This window comes from Falco biarmicus, chromosome 9 (assembly GCF_023638135.1).
Source record: "Falco biarmicus isolate bFalBia1 chromosome 9, bFalBia1.pri, whole genome shotgun sequence".
NCBI lineage: Eukaryota > Metazoa > Chordata > Aves > Falconiformes > Falconidae > Falco > Falco biarmicus.
Genome location: NC_079296.1, coordinates 33208823 through 33232218, shown reverse-complemented (window position 1 = coordinate 33232218; position 23396 = coordinate 33208823). Strand labels below are relative to the sequence as shown.

The window sequence follows — 23396 nt, the reverse complement described above, 5'->3', positions numbered from 1 at the left end:
TGTGGAAGGAAGGTAGGAAGGACAGCAGGAAGGAAGGAATTACAGTGGACACCTTCTCACCAGGCTGAACTGCACACAGGTGCAGGCAAGATATTGCAGGCCACGCCTGGGGACATCAGAGACAAACCAAATTACTGAAATAGCCACTTCAATAAGCAGTGTGGATTACAAGGGCCAAGAAGCCAAGCCTGCATAGGAATTAGAAGATGCCAGAGGTGCTCTTCCCATGCCAGATATAACAATATGCTTCACCGTGCTGTTTTGCTGTTGCAAAACCCACCCAGAGTTTTCATACCAATTGCATTTTCTTGGTGAGTGTGTCACTTAGGAAACAGCTTCTTTCCCTTGAGTCTACATCTTGGCTTTTAAGGCTTGGCTGCACAAAACCAGGGCTGGCCTGAGCTAGCACTGGGTACAGTTGTGCTCTGAGTAGGAAGTTGGACCAGAGGTCTGCAGAAGTCCCCTTCAGAAAGCCGTGTCTGGGCTGGACCCAGCCAGAGCAGCCTTTCCCCATTCCTTTGACAGAGAGTTCTCCATCTCTACCAGGCTCTGCCCCCACAGTCCATCTCCCCTACATCTGCAGCCAGCCCTGCACATCATCATATGCAACAGGACCTTCCGCTGCCCCATGACTGGCACCAGCCCACAGGCCTGTGGTTTCTGTTGGCTCGTGCCTGGCTCACAACCCTGCACACTTTGTGATGAGGGTTTGCTGCACCCAGCGCCCCTTTCCCAGCTCCTGAGCGGTGGCACTAAGATTTCCCATATGTCTTGGAGGTCACCACCATAGCTGAAGGCTCTACTGCCCACACTAGTGTCATCCAGATGTTATGATGGCACACCATGGTAGCCATGACCTGTGACAAGCTGCACCACAAAGCCCACAGATGCCAGTGAGAGCACTGACAAGCATTCAGCCTCTTGCAGAAGCAACTCTTGGTATCCCAAGAGATTAAAGCCTTTGTGGGAAAGGAGGAAAGATTAGTCACTGCACATACCTGTGGCATTCAGCAAGCTCTAATAGGCTTCTGGGTTTTGATGTAAAAACACCATAGGAAGACATAAAGACCTGCCAAAATTATGGTCCCCACATCCTGCACCCAAGCCTTGGTGCCACACAAGTCATTGGAGTTGTGTCCATCCCCAGGTACCTGGTGTGGTCAGGAGCCAGCCTGCAGTGAAGAATTCTCTGCTCCTGCCCCAGCAGGGGAGGACTCAGAGAGGACTCAGAGGAGACGTCAGCTCACTGCCTCACAGGGGACCTGCCCGTGCTGCCCAGCAAACCTTGCCTCCACAGAGCTCTCCCACAGCAGGGCCATCTCCTCCAGCCCCCGACTGCCCATCCTCGGCTGGCGCAGCGGCATGCTTCCAGGCTTCAGAGCTTCAGCACCACCTGATGGCACCCCTGGGATCAGACCCTGGGTGCTTTGGACCACGCAACTCAGCTGTTGGTGCTCCTACCACTTGCCTCTGGCACCAAGGCAAAGTATGTACCAGAGCACATCAACAAACTTGAGAAGAGCCCAATAGCACCTTCCTCAGAAGAGAGACTGAAACACATCCCACCATCCAAACCCAGAACCACTGTCTCTGATGGCAAACTGCTGCTCAGATGTGAGTCCCTGGGCACAGGCAAGCAGGACAGCAGAAAGAAAAGAGAGTCTTTGCTCCTTCTCAGAGGTTCCAGCCCCACTCATCAGTCCTGGGTGATCCAACCAAGCCAAAGCTAGGCGTGCAGGGATGCCCCATCCCCTCCACACAGCCAAAATGGACGGATAACCAAGAAAATGTCTAACCACAGCCAGAAGGACTCGCAGCACTCCCTCAGCTCACTAGGAAGCACCCAGAGTTCATGCTTGCAAAACCCAAGGAACTCAGATGCAGAACTGCAAAGCAGACCCTTCAGAGGACGCTTTAACTGCGATGGTGACCCATACACCAAAGTTCTCCACACATAAAATGAACAACTAGAGGGATGATAAAGCCTCTTGACTCACTTGGGATCCCCTCTTTCAGCAACAGCCTGGTCTAGAAGGAGAGCATGCATTGCACATCAACCTGACCTGCTGCTCCAGGCCTGTCTGTGCCATCAGGAGGGTCGGCGACACTGAGTAAACCTGTCTTCTTGGCTTATAAAGACACACGGAGAGGCTGGGACTTGTCTGTCAACACCTGAAAGCCCAATCCCTCTCCAATCACACCGCCTGCTCTTCCTCTCCAGCCCAATGATTCAGATGTGGCAGCCCAAACCCCAGGTAGCTCAGCAGCAAGTATCCATGTCTTGCAGGTAGATAACGAGCTGTTGGGCAATATCCTCATCACTGGGAACACCTCGTAGCATCCTGCAACTGGGAGCTGCATTTTTTGCATACCTCTGCAGAGGGATTCCAGCTGCCTCATCTGTAATAGAAAGGGCAACGTGCTCTGCGGTTGTCAGACAGGTCACTGGCTGCTCACGCCTGGCTTTCCTGCTGTAGGTAACCGTTGGCCATGTGTGTCAGCTCTGCACATCAGCAGTACAGGGATGGCCACACTGCCTAAAGGAGGTGGTGCAACCATGCCTGGGTTGAAAGGGAAGAGGCAGAGCTCACCCAGGAAAGGAGGAAGAAATACCAGGTTCGCATGATACTGATGGTCTGACTTAGTGGGGAGATCCCAAAAGTGGAAATCCAAAGACTGCAAAGCAAATCTTGTGTGGTCAGATGTGACAAAACCTTCCACAATGGCTTTGCATCCACAGGCCCCTTCAACCACATGTATTCCAGCCCCATCAACTCTCCTCTTGCCAGGAGAGCAACGGTGGTGGGAAGGGACCTCTGGGGTCTGCATCCCAGCCTCCCTCTTGCAGTAGGACTTTTCACTAGCAGCCATGGTTCTGTCTAGCTGAGGTGGACCCATGTGACTGCGGAGCAGCATCCAGGAAAAAGACAGGTGGAGGAAAACAAGCGTAACCAGCTTGACATTGGACAATCATCCCTGAGCCAACAAGTAATGCATTAACGGTTTCTGGTCTATACTGTATTTCCCAACTCCCACGCAGTGCTCAGTGAGAACAAGAGACTGGGGTCCCACCTGGGCATACTTCTCCCATATCTCTCATGGATGACATGCTGGACCTCTCCAGTTTCTGACAGCTGAGGAAAACAGGACAGTCACCATGGGAGCTGCACAAGGTCACGGCCCAGCTCCTCCCTTCCTTGCCCACCCCATGGGCCCTCAAGAGCTTGGTGAGCACCTGGGACCCTCTCTTCTCTTGATGGGACACGGGTGTTGATGCATTGACCAAAGCACAGCGGCACCCACTGCCAAGCCAAGGCCAGTGGAGCCCTGGGACAGCAGGCTCACAGCTCACACACCCCAATGTATTGCCTTTGGCTATGGTCCCTTCATGTAAGATAAATAATAAGATCTGAAGTATTGGCCATAAACATTATTTTGAAAGTCCTCTTCCCATGCCACAGCACTGCTCATACCCTCCGTGGGCATTTACTGCCGACCTCCTCTGGAGACGTGTCTGCCCTGGCCATGCTGATGCGGTTTTGAACTGCTTTTGGATGTGACTTTCATGGCAGAGAAGACATTAAGTATGGAGGGTTCCTCCTGCCTGTGTTATTCACATCCCAGGAACCACAAGCCTGACAGGGTACTCCCAGTCAGTGCCTTGATCTGAACAAGCAACACATGTGTTTTGCCAGCATCAGGTCTCCACAGGACAACCAGCAAGTCAAGCTCTTTGCAGACAGCTTCTAGTCCAAAGTCAGTGGACACAACAGGTCATCTGGGTTAGAAGAAAACCCAGACCAGGATGGAATTGGCACCCACTCATTTCATTGCACAACCATTCGATACTCAAGTCAGGCTGCATCATTTCCAGGGCCAAAGCAGCCCACCTTGAGAAGACCCCTTTCACATCAACTCCATCTCTCTTCCTTGGGTTCTGATTCATGGGCTTTAATGGCAGAGTTTGTATCGGGACATTATTCAAGGACATTGCTTTGGAGACCAAATTGGACTCGTGTAGCAAGACATGAGGTGATAGGTCTATTGCCAAAGGCTGCCTATACATTGGTCTAAGGCAGATTTGCCTGAGCAGCTTGTATTTCCCTGCAGCCATGTGCACAGGGTGAGGAGCTGCCCTGGCTGAAGAAGATGTAGGTGTCTCTCTCAAACAGCAGCAGCCTGCTTACAGGCTGGAGTTTCCACTCCATGGATGCATATTTCTTCTTGAATTTGTATGCCAGCAGACACACCACCCCCCTTCCTGAGAAATGGAGCATCCTGTTCCTGTACAGTGGGAGGATCTTCACCTTACTGGCTCATAACATTTGTTGAGTGCTGCCAAAACAAGCAGCTTTTGCCTTTACACCAGTTTGCTCGAAGTTGATGACTGCAGGCCATAGAGATGTCTACCCTGTCTTCCATGGACAAAGGTTATCCACAACCCTGGAAAGACAGCGTCACCTCAGTTGAAGGAGCTCAAGGAATGAGTGTCCCAGTGGGGAATGGGACAGGGGGAATGGGGAAGAACAGAACGGGTCACAAAGTGCTTGTGACTCTTTTGGGGTGGCATCACCAGTGAGCAGAGTATTTCCTCTGTCAGTGCGAAATACCTCTGGCTTGGATGGACCCATGCTTATTGTGGTTTTCGCCAGCACAGAATTATTGTTTGTTTGTTTTCCTAAATTTAAATGCTCACATGAAAGAGCAGGATGTGGCACCTTGCAAGAGCTTTGTGTAATTACAGGGCCTCTGGGCGCCGGCCCCCACACCCAGCCGAGGTCCTGGAGGAAGCAGGTTGGTTTCTAACTCAGTGCAAGGCTGGAATCACTCACGTTGCACTCCTTTGAGCAAAAATGTCAGGACTCAAATTCAGGGCTCATTGTGCTGATAGCACAGTCCAAGCAATCCGAAAGGCAGCATCTATTTACCTGCAGACTTGTCCTGTACCCTTTTTCCAAGCTTTTTTACACTGGCTTGTGCAAACAAGAGCATGTATCCCTAGTGCCTCTGGTGGATATAGCGTGTTCAGTAGAGGTTGTTTAGTGTTTTGAAGAATGTGGAGACGGCACAGTGTGAAACTAGTTTGGGGGTTTTTGAGTCATCTGGGATATTGAAGAAACTGCAATGAAACTCAAAGGAAGCATAAGAAGTATAGAAGACTTGCAGGAACACTTCCCCTGACTCAAGCACCTACAGACATCTCTGCCAGTGACCTGGCTGCTCACTGCACTCCCACTTGGTCTGGATAGCCATGTTTGCAGCCTCTCCTGCCTTGAAAACAGCTACACAGAGGTGGCAAAACACCAGACTACAAATGCCCTGCTCTAAGTGACCTTTCAGGCAGCATCAGACATGGACCTGATAAGGCAATGGTGAGCGTCCTACAAGAAAAGACAGTGAAAATCATACTAAGAAGTGCCATAGAACAAAGCAGGCATTTAATCATCAGCTTGACCAAGAAAAACATCCAAGACTCTTTTTATGCAAGATGTGCCTTGCACTAAAAGCCTCAACCACAGGTACCCACAAAGAATTTAAAAGAAGTAAAAGGTTAAGAAGGGGCAAGGAAAGCCAGCTGCATGCAATTGATAGAGCAGAAGACAATACAAGACATTACTGCCATGCCAGGAAGGGAGACATTTCACAACAGCTTCCCATTTGGGGCAAGATGCTTTTGTACTCTAATGACTTCTACCCAGTCCTACAGCTTACAGGAATGGTGTGTCCTGTATCAACACTCCTAAAGTGTTGTCCTAAGGAAGGCCAACATAATAAATTATCTCTTGTCCAGTGCCCTGCAGAACAAGATCAATGGCTGCACAGAGAAAACATTAAGTTTTGCCTCTTCCTTGTTCCATGAGTTGCAGACATTGCTCCCATCAAATATGCGACATGACTAGCACTGGGTGTGTTTGTGTCGGGCTCTGCAAACGATGACGGGTAGGCATCCAGCGGTGCTTTAAGTGGATCAAGAGAGGTGACTGTTTCTCACAGCTCCCCAAAACCTACAGGGCAGCCACATCTGCCCAGTAGCAGCATTCAGGCGCCCGTGCCTGCTGGCACCCATGTTTGGTATCACTGACGACATCACTCCTGATCCCCATGCCTTCTGCCCATGATCCAGCTCCCGTGCTGACTCATGAGGAAGCTTCACAAGAGCTTGTGTCAGCCCGGATTTCCATCAGCAATGCTGAGGCCGCTGGGACATGCTCCCCTCCATCACATCACCCATACCACAGCCACCTCAGAGGCAGGTACCCACTGGCTGAACAGACTCAGAGGCATTTCAGGGGGTTGCTTGGCAGATCCAGAAAACTGCTCACTGATTCAAGGCCTCAGCTTTTCCTCTCACAAGGGCAGCCATATGTCAGCACAAGTCCCTCTTGGCACATCGTTCTACTTGTGAGCGCTTCACAACCTTTGCTTTGCTATTTGGGGGTGGATAGCACCCAGCACGTGTGATGTGTGTCACCTCCCTGTGGCTTTGTCTGTCCTGATAAGGGTGGGCTCCTAAACATGTGCACCTCACCAAGAGGCTTGCAGAGCATCTGAGGTTGCTTTGGCATCATCCACACAGTCACCACCACGTCTCTGTTGGCCCAATTCAATTGGTACCCAGTGCCTTCAGCACAACCAGAACGTGCATGGCCAGTACTCAGCAAAATCACAGCTGGAGTCAAGACGTGCTTTCCCCCAGCAGGCAGGAGCTGAGAGATACTGAGGGGCCTGGCAACACTCAGGTAGGAAGGGATGGAGCCTGGGAAGAGGCATCTCCAGGGCTGGACCTGCCCCTTGGCCAAGACAGCACCCCACAGCCACAACCGCACTGCTCAGGCAGAAGCCTCCAAGAAGGTGGCTCTGTCATTCACAGCCCAGCGTCCAGGGGCCAACTGCCGCTCCTTGAAGCCAACGCCATCGTTCCACCCTGCTACTGACCTGCAGTGGTTTGCAAAATACCTTCAGAGTGAGGGGAGGGAGTTAGTCATGCCAGCGGTTAAAATTATAAGGTAGCAATGAAGCTCAGCCTAGACTGCAGGAAACCTTGCTCCTCCCCCTGGAGACAAAGTAGGAAAGCAAACTGCAGACAGAGGTCCCCTGGGGTTTGGGGGTTGGGGTTTGGTTGGTTTTTTTTTTCAGTAACAGACTTTACACCCTGCTACCGACAAACCAGAAAAACCTGAACTCAAGTTTCTTGCTAAATTAAACTCAACAGCACAGATGCACACACAAGAAGAAACATCTCACCTGCTCTGCATCAGAAGCAACAGCAGTAAGTGTCATAACCAGCTGAAAAATGCAGAGGACTTATGGAGGGGCTTATTTCTCCCCCTCCCACTCCTCCACAAGTTCAGAGAGAAGAAATGCAGTCAGCCAGGGCACTGTAGTGATGCTGGCTGGCAGCAGCCTCTGGGGGTCTGTGGTCCGACCTCAGCCCCCAGCAGGGCCAACTTCACAGCTGCAGCAGGTTGTTAAGGGCCTGAAATAACAGCATGACTTACCAATGACAATAAGGAATGCAGTGGAAACTCACCTCTCGTCCAGCTGAAGCAGCACAAACACAGTGGTGTTACAGTTCATAACTCAGGTGGTGAGAGGGCTGGACTTGGCCAGGGGGCCTCTTCCCACCCTGCCAGAGCTCTCCATCCCCTCAGAATTCCTGCACCAGGTGGCCACGGCTGTAAAACCATCTCAAGAGGTGGCAACTCATGTTCCAGGAGAAGTGGATGACTAGGTGGGTGTTTTTTAATATACAAAATGCTACACTTCCTGTGAGAGTTTGGGCAGATCATGTCCCTCACCAGTGCTTTCACAGCACCCTCTGCTGCCCAGGCTTTCCCGTTTCCTTCAGAGAGCACCATCCCATGGACAACCATCAGTCCAAGACACCAGCGCTTACATGACTGGACAGCAGCTACTGAATGGCAGGTAGCACTGAGAAATTTAGGAAAGAGTACACAAGATTAAAGCAACTGCGGGAAGTTAGTCTTCTTGGAGGTAGAGCCATGGCACTGAGGGGATGGGGAACTGTGGAGAGGGGAGAGCAGAGTCACCAGCATGCAGTGACCATGGCCACCTGAGGCTGTGTACCCACCCCACAGTCTTCCTAGAAGTGCTGGTATCTCCAAAGGAAGACTCTCCAGGAGCAGGAAGCTTTGTAAATGTTGCTGTTGAATTGATGTAAACAGAACATTTCAGTTGGAAGGAACCTACAACAACCATCTAGTCCAACTGACTGACAATTCAGGGCTGCCCAGGTTAAAGCACACTACTACGGGCATTGTCCAAACCCCTCTCAAACACTGACAGGCTTGGGGCATTGACCGCATCTCTGGGAAGCCTGTTGCAGTGTTTGAACACCCTCTCAGTAAAGAAATGCTTCCCAATATCCAGTCTAAACTTCCCCTGGCATAGCTTTGAACCATTCCTGCACATCCTGTCCCTGGATCCCAGAGGGAAGAGATCAGCACCTCCCTCTTCACGTTGCCTCCTCAGGAAGCTGCACAGAGCAATGAAGTCACCAGCCTCCTTTTCTCCAAAGTAGACAAGCCCAGAGTTCTCAGCAGATCCTAGCCATGCTTTCTAGCCCTTCACCAGCTTGGTTGCCCTCCTCTGGATGCATTCAAGGACCCTCACATTCTTAAATGGTGGGGCCCAGAACCGCACACAGTACTCCAGGTGAGGCTGCACCAACACCGAACACAGGGTGATAATCACCTCTCTTGGTGGGCTGGTTATGCTGTGTTTGGTGCCCCCCAGGATGCAGTTTGCCCTCCTGGCTGCCAGGGCTCACTGCTGGCTCCTATTGAGCCTGCTGCCAGCCAGCACCCCCACATCCCTTTCTGCAGGCTGCTCTACAGTCACTCCTCTCCCAATTTATTCTTGTGCCCTTTGTTACTCCATACCAGGTGCAGAATCTGGCACTTGGACTTGTTAAATGTCATGCCATTGATTGCCCGGTGGTCCAATCAATCTAGATCCCTCTGCAAGGCCTCTTGGCCCTCAATAGAGTCAACAGCGCCTCCCAGTTTGGTATCATCAGCAAGCTTGCTCGTGGTGCGCTCAACTCCTGCATCCAGATTGTTGATAAACATATTGGAAAGCACTGGCTCTAGAACTGAACCCCGAGGAATGATGCTGGTGACCAGCCACCAGCCAGATGCAGCCCCATTCACTACAACCCTTTGAGCTCTGCCCTTCAGCCAGTTCTTCAGACAGTGCCCTGGGAACCTGCCCATCTCACAGCTGACCAGCTGGTCCAGAAAGATCCTGTGGGGGACAGTATCAAAAGCCTTACTAAAATCCAGAAAAATACACCCACCGCCTTCCCTCCACCCACGAGTTGACCTTATCATAGAAGGGTATCAAATTAGTTAAACAGGACTTTCCCTTTGTGAACCCATGTTGACTGTGCCTAATGATTGCATTATTCTTTAAATGCCTTTCAATAGCACCCAGTATAATCTTCCCCATAATTTTCCCAGGAACTGAGGTTAGACTTACAGGTCTGTAGTCCCCTGGGTCTTCCCTCACACCGCTTTTGTAGATTGGAATAATGCTGGCTGGCTTCCAGTCAGCAGGTACCTCTCCAGACTCCCAAGGCCTTTGGTAGAGGAGGATCAAGGGGGGTCCTGCCAGAATATCTGCTAGCTCCTTCAGTACTCTGGGATGAATCCCATCAGGCCCCATGGGCTTGTGAACATTCAGCTGGTGCAACTGGTCCCTTAAAATTTCAGTGTCAACAAATTCCTGCACTCGCGGTCCTCTGGCTCAGGGCACTGGGCAGCCCACAGTCTACCAGTACAATTAAAGACTATCCCGTAAGAGTATCTTAGAGGGTAAGGAGGGGATTCTCTTACCACTCTGTGCTGTGAGCTTCTTCCAGCCCTCCTCATTCTTCGTGACGCTGCCTTCCCTCTGGCACAAAGCAGATCCCAGACCTGCCTCCGAAGTGGCTGAGTTGGCCTGCATGCATCGTAGATGGCGGAGTACAGCTCCATTGATCAACCTCCTTCTCAGACTCTCAAATACTCCTCCGCCTGCCCACCTCTTCCTGCAGCTCAGCCACCAAGCAGAGCGGTTCGTCGATCTGCTCACATCTCCTACAGCCTTCCTTGCAATCAGTTTCCACCTCCAGGAATATCCCTTCACACATCCCATAGCCAGAAACCTGCGTGGCTACATGCTCTCTCTGTGTGGCTGCTGGTTCTACCAGCTGCTAGAAGCTCAGGAGAAGTGGAGGACACTGCTTTTTGCCAGGTGGTCACCATGCTGCTACCACTGTTGGTGCTCCTCGCACTGCCCTGGTGTCCTTTGCAATCACACCATTCTGGCACCTGATGAGACCTGGCTTTTACCAAAACAAATTGAATCTGGCTATAGGTGTGTCCCTGAAGGTCACGCATCTTTCAAAAAAATGCATTCTGAAACCAGTTTCAAAAAGAACAAAACCTTCCAAACTTTTGAAAAAGGCTAAGGAAATTAAACATTTACAAATGCTAAAATCTCTGAAAAATCCATTTCAAAACTCAAGCAAGTCCAAAGCTTCCTTGTTCTCCTGCACTATCATGCAGGCTGGTAGTCAGCAACATCTTCAGATGTTTCCTTGAACCCCAGGTGCTCTGGTTCACTGGTCCACAGCTGGACAGAAACTGCATCCTCCATCACTACGGGCAGATAAAACCCATACATGGTAGACGTTCACTCCTGTGACTCACACCGTGTTCACACCAGTCCTGCCAGGATCAAGTACTAACGGCAGCACAGATGAGAAAGCAGTCCAATGGTTCACCCTGCTGTTGCTTTCGAGTAATCTCCTCCTCTCTCTCTCCCCTTCGGTGGGTGTTTGTTGTTACAAGAGGAAAACAAAATAAATTTTTAAATCTATGGAATAAGATCGGCTATCAAGCTCAGGATTCTCAGTTTTATCTCAATTTCGTATATGGATTCTTAATTGCTTTTAGACAAATAAGAGACATGTATTGTTTCACTAGGGGCAACCTTCACTTTCAAGCCTGGAAGCCTGGATTGTGCCGTGGTGCTGAGCCTAACAAACCCCCTGCACCATCTCCCTTATTAGCTGACACTTGGTAGGTGCTGCATGCTGCAGCTCTTCCCCACCCAGGGCCAGATGCCGGGCTGAGCTTGCAGCTGCCTGACAAACCCCTTCTGCAACGCTCTGCCTGGCTGGGGATACCAGCACAATCAGATGTCCCATCAGCTGCAGGCTGCAGCACGCACAGGTCTCCTTCCAGCAGATGGCAGATAAGCCTGCCAGCAAGAAAACGCTGATGCTTCAAGTCGTGGCTGTGGCTGATTTTCCCAGCTCGCTCATGCCTTAATAGTCCGTGTAGTAATTCACCCTGAATTTAGGTCATTTTGGGGGCCTTCCAGCCGGATTTTATCAGTGATGTGGGAGAGGTGGGGAGTATCCCTGGGGCTTGCAGCACTGGCAAAAGCGAGATACCAGCTGGGACTGGTGCAGAGGGTGGTGAGGGGGATGGCAGGGGGCATGTCTGCATCCCGGTGGCGCACAGAGCCTCAGCAGATGTGCTGGATCCTCTCTGCAGAGTCTCCATCCATTGGCAAGTGCCATGTCATGGTCTGCATGCTGGAAATCTCAGCAAGGTGGTCTTGCTGAAGACTCAGCTCCTGCTCTGCTCTCGCTCCATCAGGCTCAAGTAACAGGAGCAGTAACGTGGCCCCAGGCTTGATGCAAGGACCAAGACTGGCCATAGCCCCACCAGTAGCCTCTCTGATGTCTTATCCCCAAAAGGAAGGCAAGTTATGTTGGCGTTAATATATGCTGTGAGGAAAGGGGAGTGATTTCTTGTCTTGGCATATTTGATCCTGTTTTTCCACCTTTCTTCCTCTCCCTAGAGGGGAAATATCAGACTTTGCTCTGAGTCACTACTCACGTGAGGGTGAGCCAGGCTGGGAGGACTTCTGGCAGTGCCTCCAGCTAGTCCTTGGTAAAAAGCAGTCATTACAGTTTCAAACTGAGGCGGAATTATTTAGGCTTTCCAAAGAATGTATGTTTGCATTTCAGCAAGTGGGGCTTAGCCAGACCTGGCAGGTATCAGCACCAGAAGAGATGACAGGAGTACGCAGTGTGCAAAGCCACCTCTGGTCGCTGCAGCATGCCAGTGCGTGGGCATGTTGGCAGGGAGCAGAGAGGCAGCCTCAAAGGCAGCGCTGCCAAAAATTACACCCACAGCCCACGCCACCCCTCACCGTGCCTGCAGGTGGCTCCTCAGCCACTGGGCAGCAGCTGGCCAAAGGCATTGCCAACTGGGAGGAGATGAAGTCTGTGGGAGAAGTGCAGGACGGCCAAAAAACACCTAATGAGGGCTGTGATAGGCACACACAGAGATAATCGACCAGATGCAGATAACTGAAAATTGGGTGGGCACAGACACCCAGCAGAGAAAGTCACCTCTCGCTGTGGTCCAGAGAGTCATCCTTTGTGCTCAGTAAGAAAAGACTTGTCCTCCCACCAAAACTGCACCCCATGGCTGATCAGAGCGAAAGGTACCTTCATCCCCAGCTTCTTCCCTATCCAGGGATGGATTTCGTTTTCATTTTTTAAAGAGCACCCCCACCAGTTATTATGAGGACTGGGAAGGTTTGCATTTCCAGGCAGTGGCTCATTACACACGAGGAGGCAGTGAGAAGAGCCAACAAGAGCTGGACAGGTTTCCCACAGCAGCTTGCTGGGAGGACCTAGGCTGGCCCCATGTACCCTCCTGTGCCCCATACACCCTGCACCACCCTGAGCACCAATGCCAGCCCTGTGCAACACTGCCCCATGCACCAAAGCCAGCTCCCTGCATCAACACCAGCCTCATGCACTAACACCAGTGCCCTGCACCAACACCAGCTCCTTGCACCAGTGCCAGCCCCTTACACCAACACCAGCCCTTTGCAAGCAACACCAGCCCCAGTGCAGGCGGAGAGTGATCCAGAGGCTGCATGTCCTCCGGCCCACAAAGGTCATGGGCAATGTCAGGTGACATTGTGCTGCATCAAGTGGAAATAACCAATTTGTTACAGCACTCAACTCTCCCGTAATGCCATGAAAATATTCCCAAAAGAGCCTGGATAGGAAGGGTGTCTCCTTTCAGAGCGGAGTCCAGCCCTCAGGTAAATTACATGTTGGCAGGAGGAAAGATTAGAGGGAGTGGCGACCCATGACGCTCCCGAATGCGTGGAACAGAGGGAATAATAGCCCGACGCATAGTGGGCAAGAGCGGGGTGCTCGGGCAGCGGGGACCTCCTGTTTGCAGACGTCAGGAAGAAAGGCACCCACACCTCTTCTGCTGCAGGCCCTGGACGGCGAAGGGTAATCCGTCCTCCTTGGATGCCTCTGCCTTTGCACGAGCTGCCAGTGGGGGGGCCATCCCTGGAGACAGCAGGAGAGAGCTGTAGGTAGTTGGAGAGCCCTGCGGATGGGACAGCAGGGCTTCCCTAGGAGCCCTGGGACTGAAGGAAAGTCGTTTCTGCTCGTGGGTGGGGTGGTGGGAGCGCTGGGGTGTTAGGACTGTGCGGCTGGTGGAAGAGACTTCACCCTGCTGCACCTCTTGGAGGTCACCGGGTGCTCTCAGCATCTGCCGAGCTGAGGGATCCTTCACAAAGGGAATATTTTTGCAGGCTGGCTGTTGGGAGGCAAGGGCCATCCTGGGCAAGGCTCTTCCTTTGAATTTGCATGCTTTTCCCCAGATGTTATGCCACAAAAATGCTTTCCATCTCTCCTTGCTTTTCTGAAAGGCTCAGTCTTAAAAACAAGACCAGAGTCTCCTGGGGATGGGCAGCTGCAGAAGTGCTGTGTTGAGTGTGCGTGGCTGCTGTCCTTGCTGTGCCTCCCCTCTCTGCCCATGTGTCTCTGAGACCTGCGAGCATCCTGGAAATGATCCCTCAACCACCTTCCCCTGGGGAAGGAGAGCCCCACTGCACAGCAAGGATGTTGGCAGCAACGGGCGATGCAACAAGGTGTTTCAGCCCCAAATCACAGCCCAGGGGGTTCAGGATGGAGGTGGAGAGCCATTCTTCCCCCAGAGTGGCGAGCAGCCGTGGGGGCTGGGGTGTCACCGTTTGGAGTGAGGGAGCAGTCAGGTCTCAGCTGAGCCAAGCCAGTGCCACCCCGACCTCGTACTGACAATACCCTGCTGCGAGCAGGAGGGTGGACAGGGGTGTCCCCAGGTCGGTTCCCTCCAGCAGAGCAGCAGTGCCTGTGTGATCCTCCACATATCTGCTCCAGGAACAGCAGAGGGAGCAGGGAGCCTTCTCCCCAGCTGCAAAACCACCTCCTGCAGCATATGAAGCCAGTTCCTCCAGCAAGAGGGGGGATGATGAGGGTTAGCTGGGAAGTGACAGAAACCTGCTCACGGTTCTCCTTTCTTTCCCCAGGAATATTCTGCAGGGAAGCACTGGGGTGGATGCAGGTTACCTGGCACTGGCATCCAGCTGCAGCCGCTGCTTCCCGCACACCCCAGCACAGGCACATGCATTCAGTGGGGATTTGGCAGAGCTCCGTGCTGTGGGCTCCACACAATTTAACTATTTAAGCATGTCAAATAAGAGTTGAGGCAGTATTCCTGTTGCAAATTTGCTGTCTCCAAGTCTCCAAATGTTAATAAGACTGTTTGTTGTAGGAACATGCTTCCTGTATGGTAGGAACAGGTACTTCAAAACCCTTCCCAGGAAGAACAGTGGGTCTTCTGGACAATCTTTCACTCAGGTTTGCAAAAACAACTCAAGTGTGTCCCAGGGTCCCTTTCAGCCATAAGGAGAGCCCAACCAAATTGCATTATCTGATTTCATACCAAGAACAAAACCTCCATTGTCCTGCAACTTAAAATTAGGTGGTTTACTCCTGATTAGTTCAGCTATCAGTTTAACCAAATAATCTATTCTTCTGACTATCCAAGACATCATTTTAAATGAATAGTCTATAATCACCCCCTTGAAAACCAGACTTGCCTAGGCACGTGTAGCTGTATGTATGTACGTTTTTCTGAATACAAGGTTCTGATGGAGAATGTGTGATTAAAATGTGATAGAGTTTGGACTCTGGCATTGTTCAGGATAAGCAAAATGAGCCATTTTTAGAACTAGTTAGAACATTTGAAATTTAAAACTATTTCACCTATTGAGTGGTCAGATTGATGTACAAACAGAAGCATAGTGCATGCCAAGTGGAGTGCATGCGATCCCTGGCTTCTGTGTCAGTACAGTCAGTGTCTCTCCCACTCATCACATTGACAATGTTTTGCAGAGCACCGTGATGTGGCTGTTTGTAACCATTGCTTATTTAATGTGCATCAATGAAAAGTCAGATGCGAGCCCCGAGGTGTCCATGGATGTTGTAAGTCTTGACTTCTCCCCCTTCTTTTCCTGCTTGGGCATGCAAGCTACCTATGCTGCCATAGTCTGGGCACAACTCATGATCTCTATGTGTGTATCTTCATGAGGGTTTGGTACCAGGGTTTTATTAGAACTTTTGTCTCCCTGTGCTTATGTATGCAGAGATTTATGGCAGACATTTATGGGGGAGTTCAGTCCAAGTCAACAGGTTTGGCCAGGGCAGCCGTCTCAGGCTTGGAGCTGCACTGTCATTGCTGCCCTGCTCTTCACAACTGTTGATTGCAACATGAAGAGCAACAGTGGGTCTTTCTTTACCAGACCTGCTCAGGGAGTAAGGGAAACTCACACCTGCCAAAAATTTTAGCTGAAGTCATGACATCACCACAGCGTTGGTGGAAAAGACATTGGGAGGTCCCTACTCCACCCTCTTGCTGACAGCAGGAGTCACCACCACCAGCTCAGGGCAGCCATTGTTGGCTTCACTCAGGAAATCCCTGACACCCTCCAGTACGAAAACCCCCGTCTTCCTGGAGACCCATCCCACATTGTCCTTCCCTTCCCACAGGGTGAAATTGTCCGCTACCACGGGTACCCCTACGAGGAGCATGAAGTGGTGACAGATGACGGCTATTACCTCACCATGCAGAGAATTCCCCATGGCAGAGATGACCTGGGAAGCATGAGCACCTCCCATGAAGCAGAGGCACAGGGCTCCAGCATGTTCTGTCCCCGTAAGTGCCACAAGAAGGTCTGCCTCGTCCAGGGACCCTGACAGCTAGGCTGGGCTGGAGCAGGCCATGGTCAGGGCTGCCTCGTCGTGGGCTGGGTCTCCAAGGAGACAACTCTCCCTGTAAGATTAGCCCTGGGAGCAGAAGAAATGCAGGTGACCACCATGCTGACCTTGTTCTGAGAGGATCTGCTCCAAAGAGAAAGAAAAAGATAAGGAGAATGAATGGGACAGGGAAATCTTGACTCAGGTTTTACCCCAGCTCAAAGCCAGCCAGTGGAGCAGCTAAAAGCACACAAAAACCCATGTGTCCAATCCAGTGTCATCTCACCATTTCAGGTCCTTTTTGTTCTTCACTTGAACCCGTTTCAAAGTGGAGGGGGTGATGCCCCGCTCTTGGCAGGGTGTCCCTCTCCTGGGAAGCAGGAGCACCAGTGTATGAGCATGGCAAGTAAGCGTAAAAAGCCAGATTTCCATTCAGGATACTTTGCTTTCAGCTGTCCAGGGTGGAAATGTAAGTTGTATATTGAGGGTCTGAAAACCAACAGAAAAAAGAAGAGACAAAGGAAAAGGAAAGGAAAAGAAAAAAAGAAAGTCACTTTTATTTCAACTTTTTCATGCTGCAGCCTGTGGTCACTCTACCTTATGAGTTCAGATATCCTTGTGATGACCCTGTTGTGGCTGTGGAGTTGGACCTGCTTTGAGCAGGGGGTTGGAGGAGAGACTTCCAGAGGTCCTTTCCAAACTAAACCTTTCCATAATCTCTCTTCTACTCTCTTCCTACAGCACTTCAGGTTTCCTGGTCCTTTGTAAAAAAGATATTAACTTTGTTCTGGGGTGCTGAGACTTGCTTATATGGCTTAAAGTGGGCAGAAGCAGGTGGAGGACATGCTCTCGATCCCTCCAGTACTGTGTCTTATAATGGGGCATCATGGTGTCACCATGCCATGGGAGGTACTTAGACTCTGCTGGGTTTTCAGTGTCTTCTGGTTAGATCCAGAGTACCTAAGCCAAACAAACGGCACTGTGAGGAGGGTAGTCTCCATGCAAAGGGCACAGTCAGTGTCCAGACAGACATGGGGCTTGGTTTCTTTCGTTCTGGGAGCACGATTTACCAAGTTCCATTCAGTTTGGAGTCCAACCATGTTTTTCAGCTTCCCTGTATCAATTTTCTCTGCCCTGGGATAGCCAAAGAGCCTACTTCAAAAACAGCTCTCCAAAGAGGCTGAGGATGTAGGTGACCATCTCCCTGCACTGGAGTCACTTCCCCAGGGGGTTGCTGCCAAACCAGTACCTGGATGTGGATGGTTTCTTTTGCTAGTGGTCAGAGAAAATGATTCTCCTTTTCTTTCTTCAGCTCCAAAGCCCGCGGTCCTCCTGCAGCATGGACTGGTGTTGGAGGGAAGCAACTGGGTTACCAACTTGCCTAACAATAGCCTGGGTTTCATCCTTGCTGATGCTGGCTACGACGTCTGGATTGGAAACAGCCGGGGGAACAGCTGGTCACGAAAGCACAAAGAGTTTGAGTTTCAGCACCAGGAATACTCAGCTTACAGGTATTTTCTGTGAAACTGAAGGGTGAGCAGGTACCTGTTGCCCTCAGACGTGTCCATAGGCTGGAGGAGCAGCTTTGCTGATAGTCCCACCATCTGCCAGTGGGTGTGAAATGACACCACTAAGACGCCGTAGGGGTCCCATACCTTCCAGAGCCCTCAACTGCACCCCAAATGCCACTGCTTGCTGTGTCCTGCCCATCACTTTCAAGATTAGCAATGGTAATTCTGTCATGTGCCTGTCTCCACTGCAGCTTTCATGAGATGGCCATGTATGACCTTCCAGCAACGATCAACTATATTCTGAAGAAAACTGGACAGGAGCAGTTATACTACGTGGCTTACTCTCAAGGCACCACCACAGGTACCTAGGAGGAGATCAGACCACTGTCAGAGTTACGTTAACTGCGCACTCCTGGTTTGGGAGTGTTCTCCTGAAAGCCTGGACAGGGAGGGTAACGTCTGGGCCCATCCAAACAACAAAGGGAAAAGAGCAGGTAAAAAAACCCATTTGCATTAACAGAACAGTTTTGAGCAGTGACAGCCCAAAAATGGTTGCAGCCATGGCTTTTGGTGCATCCCATTGCTGCCAGAGCCCCAGGAAGGGCTTGTGAGAGCTGCAGCTGGGCTAAACAGCCAAGAGTCAAGATGGGAGCTGAAATGCATCAGCAGCAAAGGCTTCAGGACAAGTCATCAACCTGCTAGAGCCACCTCTGAGGGTCCTCTGAGATGGGCACACATGCCTAGGAGTCAATAACTCCTTCAGAAATAACAGGGCAGGGTCTGCTTCCTTCTCCCTCCTGTAGGTTTCATTGCATTTTCATCTATTCCTGAGCTGGATCGCAAAATCAAGATGTTTTTTGCCTTGGCTCCTATCACAACAAACTCAAATATGAAGTCACCCTTGGCAAGGGTGTTTGACCTTCCCGAGGGGCTGGTTAAGGTACGTACCCACTTCACGCACATGTGGTGTGAAGGAGAAGAAGGAAACAGGAAGGTCTCATCACCTGAGACATGCAGTGCTTGTACATCACTTCCATTTCCCTGCCCTCTGTATGCCCTTTGCATTGAGCAGGTGCATTTGTGCCTACGCTCTTGAGCCTGCAGAGCACTAAACAGTGCAAAGCATCCTCCTGTCCAGCCCTAACCAGAGAAGAGCTATTTCTAGATTCTATTTTTGGGTCCACCCTAGAAGAAACCTCTTCTAGGAAGATCGAGGCTCTTCCAGGGCCATGGCCATGTCTGAAAAGCCAAAATTACAAAGCACAGCAAAGCTGTGGCAAGGAAGACAGCGGCTTTCAGGGCTGAGCAGAGAGGTGGGGAGCGAATGGAAGCAAAAGAGGAGCATGAACCACACTGATCAATGCCTTTGACTTTCACAGCTCGTTTTAGGACATACAGTGGTCTTCGATAAGGGTGAGATCTTGCATCAAGTGATTTCCAGTCTGTGCAGCTACCCCATCTTTAAAAGCTTTTGCTCCTTGGTCCTTTACTTGCCTGGTGGGTTTACCAACAGCTTAAATGTGGTATGTACACTCCAGCTTACCTTTCAAGTGATTCAGTTTCTCATTGTTTGAGCCTAAGTTATCAGCTAGCTGCCTTCACCTGGCCTTTCACATCTTCGATGTTGAAAAATGTGGCCATTGCATCGGCATTTTGCAATCTGGCCATTGCATTAGCCATTGCGATGCTATTGCATTTGACAGTAGGGGGAAGCCCAGAGCGCACACAAGGTCATGCATACACCGGGCACATTGTCTCCCGCGCAGGGATGATGCCGGAGGGGAGAGTGCAGTAATTAACTCGGTGCTCCCAGGGTTTCTCTTTCTCTAAGTGATTTGTAATTTCACGTGTTTAATAACAAAACGGTCTCTTAGGGAACAAACTCCCCTTCAATCTACTGCTAGGACTGGTGGGTCTCAGACTCTTCAGTCTGCCATCCCTTAGGAAATATTTATCCCCAAATCAGAGCCTTTCTCTGTGCTTCACTGCACTGAACACAGTCATAGCAAAACTTCAGCTGGAGGCACCAGGGTGGGGGTCTCTGGCCCGTACTTGCTTCTACCAGGGCCAACACTACAGCTACAGTAGGTTGCCTAGGGACATGTCCAGGTGATCTGAGTGGTCCCAGGGATGCCTTGCTCACATGGGGAAGGGCTATTTCCTTGGGGCCAGCCAAGATTGCAAGGTCCAGATCCTGTGACAAACTGCTCATAAATCAGAGTACAATTGGAGACACGTTCAGTTAGAGAACCAAGCAATAATAGCTTGACTGTGGATGGAGTCGGGGCTAGGCCACTGTTTCTCAAGGGAAGTGTTGGTGTCATGTCTTAATATTCCAAGGAGGAAACGCATTAGAAACAACATGTAGAGCTACTGTGATGAGTTGCACGTTGTCTTCACAAAAGGATACTGAGCACAATATAGAGAGTTTTACTTTGGTTTGAAAGCCACATAGACTCAAAGCGTGACCCAGCATCCCATGGGAACTGCTTGCCTTGCTGAAGGGAGCTCTACAGCACCCTTCATGCTGCTGCCTACAGGGAGTGTTCACACAGCATGTAGCTGAGGTGTGCCTTCACAGAGCTAAGATGAAGAAGTTTGTACAAATGCAAGTTTTAGCTTGTGTGGCTACTGAACAGAATCAGTTTTATTTCTAATGGGATTTCCCCCCATGCAGAGAATAAATGTCTCCAATGGTTTCTTGCAGAGCCGCATAGATGTCTACCTGTCCCGCTACCCTGATTCGACATCCCTAAAAAACATGTTACACTGGCGCCAGGTAATATTTCATGCTGCAGAATAAGAATTGCATGCAACCAGGGCCCACGTTCTTTTCCCTCAGTTGCCAAGGAACTCTTCTCAGCGCTTGGGTATAATCCCCCATTGCTCTCTCTGCAGAGCTGTATTAGAGAGAAGCGGGAAACTTACATGAAACACCGGTGCAGATGCAGTTCTTTGGGCCATGACTTCCAACAAAAGATGGCCAGAAGTCTTTGGAGCTGGTAGGAGATGGAAGCAAAAACTGGTAATACACCAGCACAGGAGATGGTAGAGTAAAGGCTATGAGCTGAGGATCAGTAGACACAACTAATCATACAGCAACCCATCACTGAAAACATGCACAGACTTGTGTCCTTCTGTTGTAGACATTGACCATGACAGACAAAGGAAACTTGCCCAAAGGTCTGATTCATGTCTTCTTTGAGGCTCACCCTCAGCTGTAAGCTGGGCACATTGTGGGCTTCTGGGGCCTCAGCCTCCAGACACCTACGTTCTGCAACTTGCAAGCCACCTGGGAGAGGGGGGTTGAAAGACGTGAGCAACGCCAGGTGGTCTTGCAGTCTGTGCTGGGATTTGCCTGGGCGTTGAGCTCTCCTCCCAAAAGACAATATTACATGTAACAAATAGCATCCTCGAGCCTTGGTGGCAGGAGGGAGCTGTGTGGTTCCCCAGTCACCTCTTTTATTTGTCTTATGGTCCCCTCTAATGCATGGATAATAACACAGCTTTCCTCCTTTTCCAGCTCTATCAAACAGGAGAATTCAAATATTATGATTACGGCAGTGACAACATGCTTCATTACAACCAGGTAAGAGAAATTCATCCTTGTCAGTTTTAAAAGAGCAAAAAAAAGAAAAAAGAAAATGACAATGAAAATATTGCAGTGGCTGAGACTAAATTTTAGAGGATTTATGGAATTTACCTTATATGGTCAAACAGGTTTGCATCTTTCTAACAAAAAAGAGGTCTGTGATGTTGTACAGTGATGCCTTTTTGACTCTTTGGTGAAAAGCACAGGAGCCCAAGGCATAGTCAGGATCTCTGGTGATAGCTTCTGTACCATCTCAAGATAGGGGAGAAATTCCAAGCAGCAATCAGGAATAACCTGAATTTTTGACTTGTCCGTGACCTACCTCCCAGGCTTTCCTTCCTCAAGCCACACTATTTGTCTTGCAGACCACACCTCCCTTCTATCAGCTGGAAAACATGAAAGCCCCGCTTGCTGCATGGTATGGTGGCAGGGACTGGATTTCAGCCCCCGAAGATGTAAACATCACACTGCCTCGTATAACAAATGTGACATACAAAAAGTACATTCCGGAATTTGTCCACTTTGATTTTCTTTGGGGTATGCAAGTGTATGAACAAGTATACAAAGAAATTCTTGAACTGATGGAGAAGAGTGCCTAGAGTTGGATCAGTGGCAGTAATTGTTGGTTTCTCATTTGACTTCTCGGGCTTCTTTTATTTGGGGAAAAAAAAAAAAGTGCAGAAAAAAGAGGGGGAAAGTCTTGTTAAACGGCTGCACTTGGTTTGGACTGATACTACACTGGCAAGTGAGGAAAACAAGCCAATCCAATGATCGGGAAAGCACGTAGGATTTAGGTTAAATAGGCTGAGGTCCTTGCAGAAGTTGGGCATGGCCCTTGGATCCTGAGTCTCCCAGATGCCTCACTCACGTGGGTTTCCAGCAACAAGTAACTTCAGTGAAATTTGGCTCCTGGTTGCCATTGAGGGCTCTGACCTCCCTGTGTTTGGGTTCCCAGCTGCAAACACCTGGACAGCAGCTCAGCTCCCTCCTGGATGCTGATGTTTCACAAGAGTAGGTGTGCTTGGATGGGACCATATGGTGGGTTGAGCAATGAATCCTGCCATCGTAGCTTTATCCACCTTCCGGTGACTCTTCCACAGCAAGAATCCCAACATCCTGACATTCACTGCTTTACTTTACAGTCATAAGGAACTAGAAATTTTCTACCTGGTGACAATGAAAAGAGTTTGTGGAGTTTTTTCCATGACAACCATGCATTTTGCTAATGTAGGAAACATCTTTCTCAAATTCATGTTGATTTGGATAACCCCAGACTTGCTCATACACAAAAGTGTTCTCAGTAAGTTCTACCAGGAAACACTATTTTTCACCCTTTAAACAATATTTCCAAGGCACAAAGCCAGCTGGAAAGGTCACCTTTTGCCAACCCATCGTAAATGCTTTTGTTTTCCTTATGTGGGAGAGAGAAGAGTCTGGTCGAAGCTGGTAATGAGTCCAACTCTGTTTCCAGCTCCTGGATTACACTTCTTAATAATATACTGGTTAGGGGAGGAATTGTGAATTTGCCTGTTTGTGTAGCTATGTTCTTAAAATATGCATAGGAGCAAGCAGGGCAAAGGATGAGGCTCTATTTCCACAAAGATGTACAAATAATAATATAATAATAATAATAAAGGAAGATAGGGTCCACTGGTCTCTGTGTTTGTACTGCCTTAAACCTCTGGAGGAGTGTGGGGATTTTCAGCACAGACTTCTTGGCATGCACAGGCGAGGGAGAGCTGCTTGTCCAAAAGTCATCATGCTCAGGGATAACTTAGAGTGGCTGGTAACGCTGGCAGATTCCCACCACCCACGATGCAACTAGCATCCCCTATCCTGTGTCCTGCAGGGAAGAAGTGGGTTGCAGAGGGCAGGTTGGAGGGTGAGGAGTGGTATCGAGCCCAACATGCCTGCTCTCCAGAGGAAAACTGTGGGTCTTAGTAGCGCAAGTGTCTGGAAATGGTGGGATGAGGCTGTTGGTGTACATCCTTGTAGGACAGCTGCAGTGGGCTGTTTGAGTTATCATCAAAGGGGACTGGCTGTAAAGGTTTTTACTTTCCATCCTTACAGCTAGAATCAACCACAGAAGAAAACAGGATGGGGTGAAATAATGTCAAGATGTGAGAATTAGGGTATAGGTTAGATATGATCTATCTGGAGC

At 50.1% G+C, this 23396-nt stretch overlaps 2 protein-coding genes across 3 annotated transcripts in view; one reads left to right on the top strand and one right to left on the bottom strand.

Annotated features, from left to right (window-relative positions):
• LOC130154813 (lipase member M-like) overlaps window positions 1-23396 on the bottom strand; it is a 52120-nt gene that overhangs the window by 5676 nt on the left and 23048 nt on the right. Inside the window, exon 1 of one of the 2 annotated variants that reach the window (XM_056351355.1) lies at window positions 7532-7696. The exons of the other annotated variant lie outside the window; for it this stretch is intronic. The gene's annotated coding sequence lies outside the window, so the exon portion shown is untranslated. Of the gene's footprint in view, window positions 1-7531; window positions 7697-23396 lie in introns of those variants that run through there. 2 annotated transcript variants of the gene reach the window in all.
• Window positions 13000-22322, top strand: LOC130154814 (putative lysosomal acid lipase/cholesteryl ester hydrolase). The gene is given in 10 exon segments (XM_056351357.1): window positions 13000-13107; window positions 15272-15361; window positions 15926-16091; window positions 17445-17643; window positions 17895-18004; window positions 18447-18583; window positions 19023-19166; window positions 20351-20422; window positions 21167-21232; window positions 21601-22322. Coding segments are annotated over 10 exon segments (1326 nt in total). The 3' UTR covers window positions 21835-22322.